At 38.6% G+C, this 12,874-nt stretch overlaps 2 protein-coding genes across 2 annotated transcripts in view; one reads left to right on the forward strand and one right to left on the reverse strand.

The window, feature by feature from the left end:
* LOC126271943 (peptide chain release factor 1-like, mitochondrial) overlaps window positions 1-5,054 on the reverse strand; it is a 57,362-nt gene extending 52,308 nt beyond the window's left edge. The window contains exons 1-2 of the mRNA XM_049974370.1: window positions 4,381-5,054; window positions 4,043-4,128 (exon numbers count right to left, since the gene is read on the reverse strand). Of these exons, the coding sequence (XP_049830327.1) occupies window positions 4,043-4,128; window positions 4,381-4,720 (426 nt within the window). The 5' untranslated portion in view covers window positions 4,721-5,054. The remainder of the gene's footprint in view (window positions 1-4,042; window positions 4,129-4,380) is intronic.
* LOC126271942 (scm-like with four MBT domains protein 1) overlaps window positions 4,963-12,874 on the forward strand; it is a 161,551-nt gene continuing 153,639 nt past the window's right edge. Inside the window, exon 1 of the mRNA XM_049974369.1 lies at window positions 4,963-5,091. Coding sequence (XP_049830326.1) covers window positions 5,073-5,091 — 19 coding nt within the window. The 5' untranslated portion in view covers window positions 4,963-5,072. The remainder of the gene's footprint in view (window positions 5,092-12,874) is intronic.

Consider the following 12,874-nt stretch of genomic DNA (forward strand, 5'->3'; position numbering starts at 1 on the left):
CCTTTCATGCGACTGTTATGAAAGTGTTGCCAACATAACACAAGAAATCAGGTTTTTTTTTCTGGTGGCACACCTTCCTCGTTAAAGTGGTCTACGAATATATTGGTTGTGTTCTCTTTCTCTCTCTCTCTCTCCCTCCCCCTTCCAATGACCAGCTGCCACATGAATACCAGGACAGGATAACATAGATTACGCCCATGTCTAACACTTGAATACCAGGCAACTAATATTTTTAAGCCAGCAGAAAAGCTCACTGTGGAAAAGCTCAATGATGTCACCTGTGATTTAGTCTCTTTGGGAAAGTCTCCTGAAGGGATGGATGAGTGATTTTGGCAATAAATGACAAAGTCATCTCACAAGTACTAGGTACAGTGGTACAAGTAGTTCAAATTAAAAACAGACTCTGTATCTACAAATTTGAACATTAAAATGTTGCACATGCATTCGACAGTCTCTCCAATTGTACTGCTGTTACATATTTACAGTAATGATAATATAGTTTAGTGGACAAATTGTGGCAGGTTGGTTGCATACAATTCATAGGATGAACCAGCTACCCAAAAACACATTAAAATTTCTGCCGATGTAAATTGGGGAGGAACTCTGATGCCACACAAAATTTTACCAATTTTCTTGCTAACATGGCATTAATGCCTAGCAATGAGGTAAGTCCCTTGGTAGGCCAAAATGTTTCCTTTTGTCGACATATAAAGCACAATATGTAAAAACATGATTCACTGTGAGTATCACTCCACAAACACTGCATTTCAATTTGTCCTCTTATCAACTAATCTTACACAAGAAGATCACAATACTGGGATAGTGCATAAGTTCATAGGATTTTTCCACAAGTTTAATAAACACAACAGATGCACATAACTAAGACATTAATCACTAGTTTATTATCTTTCACTATTTACAGCAGTGTGCCTACACTGGGGTAACTCTTTGATTCCACAGTGGTTTTGAGGATGAAGAACTCATCGAGCTATCTATATTGGGAGCACATTTCCATTTGGAAAATAAGTTCCTTGAAGGTTGTTTGATAGAGATCGAAAAAGGTGAAACACTAAGAGTGCAAGATTAGGAGACTGATTTGGGTGCAGAATGACTTCCCAACCCAACTCCTGTACAGTGTTTTTTGTCAGTCTAGCAGAATGTGGGTGGGGGTTATCGCGGAACAGCATCACTTCATGCAGTCTTCCTGGTCACTGTTTTCAGACTGCATCTGAAAGATATCTCAGTTGTTGACAATGAATGTCAGCAGTGATGGTTGTAGAAGCAATTCATAATACACCACACTGTCGCTGTTCCACCAGATGCATAACTCTCTCTCTTTTGTGGATGCATGCATGTCTTTGTATAGGAAGCTGCTGCTTTGTTTGAGCTCAAACATTCCTTTTTTTTTATCTTAATTTAGCAAAAACATGTCATTTCTTATCACAACTAATGATACAGGGTGGGGACAGTTGGGGTTGTTCACGAGCCAAGAGATGCTGAGCAATCAGAGATGTGCATATGGCTACCTGCTGACTTTTGTGATTTTGCCTTAGAGCGATTTTGACTTAGAGCTTGCAGTAACCATATACCTGATTTTTCAACATTCCCCATTCCATGCAAATGTCACACAATGGTGGAATGATCACAGTTCACAACATTTGTCATTTTCGAATACACTGACGTGAATCATGGTGGACTCATGTGTTTATCAAGAATTAAAAAGTTTTTTTAGATATGACAAACTTTAATTGGCAACATATTCTGTAGGCTGCAAGAATCCAGCTGCCACTAACTAATGCCCTAAAGAGGAAGAATAATATGGAGAAACCAACCCACACATTAGTCAATGAAAATGGCACATGCTTTTGCGGAAGGACAACGGTTCAATCCCGCGTCCGACCATCCTGATTTAGGTCTTCCATGATTTCCCTAAATCACTCCAGGCAAATGCCGGGAGGGTTCCTTTGAAAGGACACGGCCGACTTCCTTCCCCATCCTTCCCTAATCCTATGAGACCGATAACCTCGCTGTTTGGTCTCTTCCCCCAAACAACCAACAACATACTTTCGACGTGATTACGTGATTAAACAATCCTTACAGAACACTGTGACCTTGGCCCATTCCCCACCTATGGCACATTTGTCTGTTGCGGATGGCACAAGCGAGAATGCTGTTGGTGCAGTGTTGCAACAGACAGCAGACAGTATCCAGTAACTTCGAGGGTTCCTTTCCTGCCAAATGAAGGGGACCCAACATTTGTGGTTGGCTTACGACCATGAATGGCTAGCAATATGTGAGGCAGTGAAATACCAATTAAGAGGGTTGGTCCATCACACTTTTTACAGGCCAACTCACATTGGTTTGTGCTATCCACATTCAAAGTCATTACGTGTACCCACTGCTGCTTCAGATACCTGGACTAATTCGCACAATTTACTTCCAACATCTGGCATGTAAATGGAGAGGGGCAATGTGGTAGCTGATTACATGTCACTCTTCCATGCCCTTAGTGCACCAATTGATTTTGGCAGGTTGACCATGGAGAAGGACCAAGACAGACAGTTACATGCATTCTTGGACAACTCCAGCACAAGTTTACAGTTGCAACACATTCATAAGCCTAACTCTAGCATGCACTTATGGTGTGATACATCACTTGGCAGGCCACACTCCTTAGTCCCAGCAAAATTCCATAAATCCACCTTTGATACCTTGCATAATCTATCACACCCCGCAGTTCGTCCCAACAAAAGGTTCATTATGGAGTGGTTTGTTTGGCCTGGGGTAAAGGCAAATTGCAAAAAGTCGATACGCACCTGGCTCCCTAGCCAAAACATCAACACTTGGTTGATCATCTTATACTGTTGGAGGATTCAGCATCAAGTCACCTGTTTTGAGTATTGCCAATTATGACCTGCCTTACTCTTGCTATAATAAGTAATACTGCATTTCTAAAGATTACATTCTGGAGTAGGGTCACCTTCCCATTCACTACACGATACTCTGTACTGGATGGGAGGGGAGGTAGGCAGCTCCTTGGCAGCATTGACTGCCGAAATTGATATAGATACACAAAATCGACATTCAGAACAACGAACAAATATCTCTCTTTTGATTTTTTTATTGTTTCTTTCGATTATTTTGTCATTGTACTGCTGTGTACTATCATGACTGAAGTGTGTACAATTTGTGGCAACTATATCCACATATTATTCTACATACTGACTACTACAAGGGTCCCAAATTTGCATATAATCATGAACAGCTATGTCATTAGTAACATTCCAGACAATTTTAGTGAAATGCATAATTTTACATTTTATACCTCTGGCACTAGGGTCAGTCCCTGCAAAATATTCAAACTTTGTCAACATCTGATTTAGAGTAGCCCATCTCATCTCTCAATCCTGTTGATGTTTTCTCTTCTGCTTTGTTGTGTGTTTTAAGCTTATTACTTTGTGTGTGGTTTCATCACCAGTTTCACATTTTGTGGTAAAAAGGTTTGTGACCCTTCACTGTCTCTCCCTGCGTTTTCTAATAATTCTCTGTTCACTACAGTATTCAGAGATGTGCCAACCCAAAACACATGTTCAAATAATTGATAGAAGCTTTTGATCTATTGTAGAGATGCAATCTCTATTCAAGTCTAGTTGAAGACAATAATATAAAGCTTGTTAACTGTGGTTCTACATACCATGCATATGATAACATCTTCTATTAAGACCACAAACAACATTAATGAGAAAATGTACTGGGGAATTAGGTTAGAAGCCTCTTGAACGGATATCAGTCTAATATTTAGTTTTCATCTGCATATAATATTTTAATGGTTTATTTTGTAGATCCAATAACACTGATTTATACTGGATGGCAGCAGTGTGCAATAGTATGCAAAATAAGCAAGCATTAGTGAGATATATTTATAGGTAAATGTTAATTACAACAGACTGACTTCCTGAATCAGGTTATCAATGTGTTCATTCTATTTTAGAACTGGGTCACAAGTATCCTACAAACGTTTCTTACACAATCAGATACAAGCCTTTGAATTAATTTCTGCCAGTCTCTCCTTGTAGAGTTTCTCTTCATTCTCAGCCATTCTTCCAAATTCCTTATCATCAGCGGCACCTATTCAAACACAACAATAACCGTTTTAATTCATAAATTTATATTATCTCTAATCAATGAGCACTGTGTCCCATATCCATGTGCAACAACACATAACAGTATTTCTGGGATCAATAAAAAACAAATCAACTGATAGATGGCTTGTATGATCCACAGAGACTTCCTTATTAGACAAATAGCAAAAATAAGCAGTCGCGTTACTACTAGTTCTGAGGTTGAGTATTTAAAATTGTGTGCATTTAATACTTTTACCTCCTTTTAATTCATTCAAAACATCCAAAGACTCTTCCAAATGCTTCTTTTTATTGAGGATGTCAATAATCGGTTGCAATTCAGTAACTCTTTTTGAATCGGCAACACTACCACGCAGTAACATATTGTACTCCGAGATTAATTTATTAGTGTAATTCTTCAAATCTAAATCGTCCACACAAACGCCACCATGATGCAAAGACCTAACGAAATCATTAATCTGCCTGTTTTTAATGCATGTGTGTCGTGATGCATATTCCAGTTCGTCTGGTAAACGAACTGCCAGTTTTAAGATTTTCCGAAGTCGGTGCAGCCGAGCCGCACAATTCAGATTCATCATTCATCACACGACCGCTTCCTCTCACAACTGTATAGTGTATACACAATACACAACAATAAACAAACTTCAAAACCAAAGAAGTATGAAAGTGCAACTACATCCCAAACATGACCTCACACAGTCGATATCTCATTAACACGATTTGTTTGATGTATAGATTAATATAAATTATCTGCTTTTAACGTTAAATACTTGTTATTATCAAATTAACTTTAAATATTAATACAATGATAAAAATGAACAGTTATAATAGTGGTTTTCGACAGATCGATTTGCTCTTTAGTCTATGATGTTAGACGGGAGTAGTGGTGTGCCGCGTTAGTTTGGTTGCAATAATTGACCTGCCAAATGAATGATGTTGGGTGATCATGGTAGGATTTTTCTTTTCAAGTTTATTTCTTGTGTAGTTACCAGTTAAACGCTGGCGTTTTTCTAACTTAGTGGAGAACTTATTAAAGTAATATAAGAATACTTCTCGCAGGCATTAAATAATAGGAAAAAATCTCCGTTCTGCCAAACTTGCATTTTAGTAATAATACGAAAGGAGAATAGATGAGCAAGAAACAAAGCAACATTTTCCAGTTGCGAAACAGACAATCTGTCAGCGCGTAATACTGTCTTGTCCGTTCTGTCACCGTTACTTTTTTCCATCCCGTTGACGATGTCTGAGAAGACATGTTATTTGATAGTAGATTTCTGTGGCGAAGAATATTTGAATAAGGCGACCATCCGTTCCATTTTTTTCGAGACATTTGCGACGTTTGTATTTGTGTCCCACATTTTTTTTCCGAAAGTAATACCCATTTGCCCAGGATTAGCAATTATAAAGCGATTTAAGCCCGTAGACTGACTTTGATATTTATTTCACCTGTATCGCTATGTATTATTATTATTATTTTCATTTCAGTCAGACTCGTGCATTACTCAGATTTACTCGAGTCAGTGGAGTTATTCTTTTTTTTTCCTGGCACTAAGGCCGTTACTAAAAGGGCATTTTCTCACGTGAATGATATATGGACCAGTGACAAAACACAGCTTGTTATATTAATTATGCAGTTTTAAAGATTAGGGTGAATTATGATAAAATTAGTGTTCAATTTTTTCATATGCAGTTGAAGAATGCAGACATTCTGAAGAAAATTGACAACACTGATAAATACAGTTTGTTTGCTTGTAGGAAGTACTAATAAAATATAAATGAACGTATATTTTGTAATGAATTACAGTGACGTTTTGTATTTATTACATTCAATTAATTTTTTGCAATATCAACATTTTTATTGTGTCTCAAATTTGGGTCTAGAAAATATGGTCACCTTGGAATTAATCAAGATGAATGCTATGTCTAACTTTATTTTCATTCGCGAAAGAGTTAAATACTTTGTAATGTATGCGGTTCGGCCCCCAGTGAGAGACCTTAATAAAAGATGCTCTAGTGGTGCCATTAAATTGTTATTCTTTTGCTTTTATATAATATTTGAAAGTAGTCCTACTGTTATGTGTGAAAGACATGTAGGCCTATATATTTTAATGAAGGTGCTTAACATATGAAACAGTAGCTGTATACCAAAATTTCCACCTACCTATGATGAAGTGATGTAGGCCTAAAACAAGAGAAACAAGATTTTATGCTGATCAGTTTGGAATTTGGTGAGACTTTAGTGTGATAGTAGTCTTCCAGTCATGTAGGACTTTTCAGCTTATGCAAGGAAAGAAAGAAACTGAAGCCTTTGTTGCGAAGTCTGACGCAGTCCTCCATGCTACTCCGTCCTGTGCCCCTTCCCCACTGAAAAGCTATTGCAGTCTATATCATTTGAACCTATTTATAGTATTTGAGTCTTTCTCTCCCTTTACGGTCCTCCCTCCACACACAGTTCCTTCAAGTAGTAAATTGATGATTCCTTTATGTTGCAGAATGTCTCCTGTCAATTACTTCCTTCTTGTAGTCAAGTTCTCTCTCTCTCTCTCTCTCTCTCTCTCTCTCTCTCTCTCTCTCTCTCTCTCTCTCTCTCTCTCAAACAAACAAACAAACAAACAAACAAACACACACACACACACACACACACACACACACACACACACACACCATTGTCAGTGTACATATTAAAACATCTCTGCTTTCGCCATCATCAGTTATTTTACTGAGCAATAGAAAAACTCTTTAGGCCTACTACTTTTAATGGGCCAAGAGGATTCGATCTAGTTATCGCCTTTGACCACTGACATAATGTTAATGGCTGCCCGGATGTCACCTTGTAATGGGTGTTTTCTCCACTTGATTGCTTGTTGGTGAAGTCAACGAATTTGAAAAGGGAGGGTGGGGGGACCGATTGTTCTGACAGACTGATCTCTAGCTTAGCCCAAGCCCTAGGTTAGGTGGGAAAGTGACAGTATGGTTGAGAGGTGGCATAGCCAGCACATATGAAAGCAAGAAAGAAAACTAGTTGTAGTGGCTGACTGATCTGTAACTCAGCATGTTGAAAAATCATCACCCAATTTGTGTTGTTGTCGCCATGTTTACGACATTTGTTGCATGTTTCCTACATTACTGGTCAAAGCCAATGATTAGTACTGAATACACATTGTTATCCCCTCCAGTGTATCGCTTCGTAATATATTTTGCTCGGCCTCACCTGTTTTTAATACGTCCTTTGCTGTCCCTGACAGAATTAAAATGCCATTGACAAACCTCAAACTTCTTACTTTTTCTCCCTGAACTTTAATTCTGTCTCCAATTTTTTTGCTTCCTTTACAACTTGCTCAGTTTACAGATTGAATAACATTGGGCATACACTACAACCCTGTGTGTGATTCCCTTTTGAATTACAGCTTCCCTCTCATGTCCTTCAACAGACGACTGCAGTCTGATTTATGTACAAGATGTAGGCCTATATAAACTTTCACTTTCTATATTTTATCTCTGCAACATTCAGAATTTCAAACAGTGTGTTCCAGTCAACACTGTCACAAGCTTACACTATATCTACAAATGCTGTAAATGTAGATTTGCCTTTCTTGAACCTATCTTGTAAGATGAGTCATAGGCTCAGTATTGCCTCGCATATTCATACATTTTTCCATAATCCAAACTGATTCTCCCTGAGCTGAGCTTATGCCAGTTTTTTCACTCTTCTGTAAATAATTTGTGGCTGTATTTTGTAACCATGACCTATTAAGCCGATAGTTCAATAATATTTGGACCTGTCACCACCTATTTTCTTGGGAATTTGAATTATTACATTCTTCTAGCAGTCTGAGGGTATTTCCAGTGTCACACATAGCTTGCACATCAGGTGGAAGAGTTTATTCATGGACAGTTCTCCTAAAGATGTCAGAAGTTCTGAGGTAATGTCTTCTATTCTAGGGGCCTTGTTTTGACTTAAGTCTTTCAGTGTTCTGTCATATTCTTCCCACAGTATTGTATCTTCCATCTCATCTAATTCCCCTTGCCTTTCTATAATGTTGACTTCAAGTTCATTTCTCTCGTATACCTCCTTTATATACCCCTTCCACTTTTCAGTTTTCCCTTCTTTGGTTAGAACCAGTTGTTTTTGTATCTGAGCTGTTGATATTCAAGCAGTTGCTTCTCTTTTCTCCAAAGGCCTCTTTAATTTTCCTAGAGGCTGTATTTGTCAGTCCTCTAGTAATACACGTTTCTGTAAACTTGAGTTTGTCCTCTTGCCATTCCTGCATAGAAGTTTTGCAGTTTCTGTTGCCTAATGCTCATTCTGAAACTCAAAAATCTTCGATTCTTTCAATGTACCCAGGTCTCATTATCTTAATTTTCTGCCTATCTTGCAATTTCTTCAGTTTTAATCTGCAGTTCATAAGCAATGAACTATGGCCCAAGTTCACATCTGCTCCTGGAGATACCTTCTTTTAAATACTGTTTGAAAATCTGTGTCTTATCATTATGTAATGAACCTGAAGCCTTCTAGTGTTTACAGATGTCTTCCGTGTATACAACCTAGTGTCAGCAATGATTAAATTATGCTCTGTGCAAAATTCTTCCAGGCAGCTTCTCTTTTATTACTTCCCTGCTTTTCATACTCTACTGTTTTTCCCTATTTTCCTTTTCCTGCTGTTGAACTCATCTCCCAGTACAATAAAATTTTCCTCTCTCTTAATGATCTGAATGATTTCTTTTCTCTCATCACACATTCTTTCAATGTCCCTGTCATATGTGAAGCTAGCTTCTATTACCAAGTTGGGTTGTTGGCTCCGTGTCTATCTTGGCTATGATAATGTGTTCACTTTGCTGTTAATAGTAGCTTACCCGCATACTTGTTTTCATAGTCATTATTAGTCTTATATACAGGTACACAAACACATAACAAGTAAGTAAATTTACAGATGAGTGTAACGAGGATAGTCTTGCTGAAGGAACCATGCCTTAAGTGATTTAGAAAAACCTTGCTGACCTCAGGATTCCTGAACTGGGCAGTGAGGTGCATATATGTCGAAGTGGAAAAGTCATTAGCAGGCAGGCTCTGGGAAAACTGCCACACCTTAGATTTGTATGGCTTTTTCGGGCAAGAAGGGTTTTGTCTGACTGGACACTTATTTCCATATGTGCTTATGAGACCGAGATGGAACCCTCAAAATTTTCTCCTCCTCCTCCTCCTCCTCCTCCTCCTCCCAGCGTCATTGGTTGGCCACTGGTAGATACTAACACACAATCCAACAAGAGGGCTCATGAGCCAGTCCTCCTCACTCAGGAATTATTTCCAAAACTATTGGTTCTAGTAACAGAATGTATGCTGGTAATCAGAATGTCCTTTTAATAGTTAAAAGAAAAGAGGGCTCCTTTGAGAAAGTATTGCCTTTATGTATTCAAAGAAAGTTTAGAGAGTGTTGCTGGCACTTCAAAATCGGTCAAGTAGTTTTTTTGTAGAGATCTTGTAGATATTCCCAATGAAGAATTGATAGATGAGTGGCTCAGGAATGTATCTTTGATGTGCAAAATATGAAACATGTGGGTGGGGATCTGGTAAAATCTGACTCCTTTATCCTTACCTTCAATAGCGCTAAAGCCTCAGGGAATATCTAAACAGGTTTCCTTCACTTAAACGTGTGGCCCCATGACCCGAACCAAATGTGCTGTTTTAAATGCCAGCACTTTGGGCACACTACTCTAGGATAGAAAGAAGAAGCCACTTGTGATAAAAGTGATAAGGCTGCCCATGAAGGAGTCAGTTTTCACTTGAAGTGTTTCAATTGTTCTGCGGGATCACTCTGTCTGGAGTAGGGACTGCAGTATATTCCTTGAAGAAAGGAAGATCCAGGAACTTAAAACAACTAAGCGCACCCCTTATGTGACGCCAAAAAAAATCTATAAAGCCATGGTGCCTCCCACATTCACTACATTGTTAATTTCTGATCTTAAAAATCCTATTCGAACAGCCGATGCCACTAGTCATGTAGTGGTTGATAGACTTAAAAATAGAAAGGCTCCTGACCCAGATGGAACACTTTTGGAAACTCTTAAAAAAACTGTCACACAGATCATCCCCCCCCCCCCCCTTTTTCTAACGGACGTGTTAAACAATGTCTGACAACAAGGAGGAATCCCTGCTCTTCAGAAAACTGTCAATGTGTTAATTATTAAGAAATCAGAGGACAGCGACCCAACTGGCCCCAGAACATACAGACTAATCTGCCTCCTAAACACTTTGGCTAAGGTACAGGAGCAGCTCCTTTGTGATCAACTACACTCACACAGGCAGCTCTTCGGCCTAAGTTCACACCAGTATGGTTTTGGGACAAAAAGAGTAGTAGATGATTCAATTAATCATGCATTAGAAATAATACACAAGACAAACAATAAATGCATAGTTACAATTTTAATGTAAATTGCAGATGGTTTTGATAACCTTTGGTGGAATCCATTTTTTGCTAGGTTGAGAGAGATGCAACTACCAACTGCCCTATATAACAACAGCTTACTAGATTATTGCAAAAATAGAAGAGCAGACTGGGTAGCATGTGACAAGAAAGTAGTCAAGAAAGTAATGAAATTATGCCCACAGGGCTAAATCTGTGGACTAATATTTTGGGATATTGCTATTTGGGCATTCCTAAACAATTTGGATGTGGATGAGAGGGTAAATGGGGTAGTTGGTTATGCAGACGAGTTATTAGTCATTGGATCAGCAAACTCACAAGTCCGTCTAGAAAACAAAATAAGTGATTGAAGTAGCCAGAACAAACTGACAATAGCTGCAAACAGAAAAGTATATCTGTTACTCAAAAGGCCACTGAAAAACAATCCAGTTTTAAATGGGATAATATTATCATAAAGAGGAACCCAGTAACTTGATATTTTTAATACATATTGATGAAAACAAAATAAGGAACAGTTGACAGGAATGAGGGAAAGGCATACAGTAGAAGATGAATGGGTAACTCTAAGGGATGAAGTAGTGAAGGCAGCAGAGGATCAAGTAGGTAAAAAGATGAGGGCTGCTAGAAATCCTTGGGTAACAGAAGAAATATTGAATTAATTGATGAAAGGAGAAAATATAAAAATGCAGTAAATGAAGCAGGCAAAAAGGAATACAAACGTCTCAAAAATGAGATCGTCAGGAAGTGCAAAATGGCTAAGCAGGGATGGCTAGAGGACAAGTGTAAGGATGTGGAGGCTTATCTCACTAGGGGTAAGATAGATACAGCCTACAGGAAAATTAAAGAGACCTTTGGAGAACAGAGAGCCACTTGTATGAATATCAAGAGCTCTGATGGAAACCCAGTTCTAAGCAAAGATGGGAAAGCAGAAAAGTGGAAGGAGTGTATAGAGGGTCTATACAAGAGCGATGTACTTGCGGACAATATTATGGAAATGGAAGAGGATGTAGATGAAGATGAAATGGGAGATACGATACTGCGTGAAGAGTTTGACAGAGCACTGAAAGACCAGAGTCGAAACAAGGCCGCGGAAGTAGACAACATTCCATTAGAACTACTGATGGCCTTGGGAGAGCTAGTCCTGACAAAACTCTTCCATCTGGTGAGCAAGATGTATGAGACAGGCGAAATACCCTCAGACTTCAAGAAGAATATAATAATTCCAATCCCAAAGAAAGCAGGTGTTGACAGATGTGAAAATTACCAAACTATCAGTTTAATAATCACAGCTGCAAAATACTAACAGGAATTATTTACAGGTGACTGGAAAAACTGATAGAAGCTGACCTCGGGGAAGATCAGTTTGGATTCCGTAGAAATGTTGGAACACGTGAGGCAATACTGACCTTCAGACTTATCTTAGAAGAAAGATTAAGGAAAGATTTTGACAATGTTGACTGGAATACTCTCTTTCAAATTCTAAAGGTGGCAGGGGTAAAATATAGGGAGCGAAAGGCTATTTACAATTTGTACAGAAACCAGATGGCAGTCATAAGAGTCGAGGGGCATGAAAGGGAAGCAGTGGTTGGGAAGAGAGTGAGACAGGGTTGTAGCCTCTCCCCGATGTTATTCAATCTGTATATTGAGCAAACAGTAAAGGAAACAAAAGAAAAATTTGGAGTAGGTATTAAAATCTATGGAGAAGAAATAAAAACTTTGAGGTTCGCCGATGACATTGTAGTTCTGTCAGAGACAGCAAAGGACTTGGAAGAACAGTTGAATGGAATGGACAGTGTCTTGAAAGGAGGATATAAGATGAACATCAACAAAAGCAAAACAAGGATAATGGAATGTAGTCTAATTAAATCGGGTGATGCTGAGGGAATTAGATTAGGAAGTAAGGAGTTTAGCTATTTGGGGAGCAAAATAACTGATGATGGTCGAAGTAGAGATAATATGAAATGTAGACTGGCAATGGCAAGGAAAGCATTTCTGAAGAAGAGAAATTTGTTAACATTGAGTATTGATTTAAGTGTCAGGAAGTCATTTCTGAAAGTATTTGTATGGAGTGTAGCCATGTATGGAAGTGAAACATGGACAATAAATAGTTTAGACAAGAAGAGAATAGAAGCTTTTGAAATGTGGTGCTACAGAAGAATGTTGAAGATTAGGTGGGTAGATCACGTAACTAATGAGGAGGTATTGAATAGGATTGGGGAGAAGAGAAGTTTGTGGCACAACTTGACTAGAAGAAGGGATTGGCTGGTAGGACATGTTCTGAGGCATCAAGGGATCACAAATTTAGCATTG

The sequence above is a fragment of the Schistocerca gregaria genome, chromosome 5 (genome assembly GCF_023897955.1).
Source record: "Schistocerca gregaria isolate iqSchGreg1 chromosome 5, iqSchGreg1.2, whole genome shotgun sequence".
Classification (NCBI taxonomy): domain Eukaryota; kingdom Metazoa; phylum Arthropoda; class Insecta; order Orthoptera; family Acrididae; genus Schistocerca; species Schistocerca gregaria.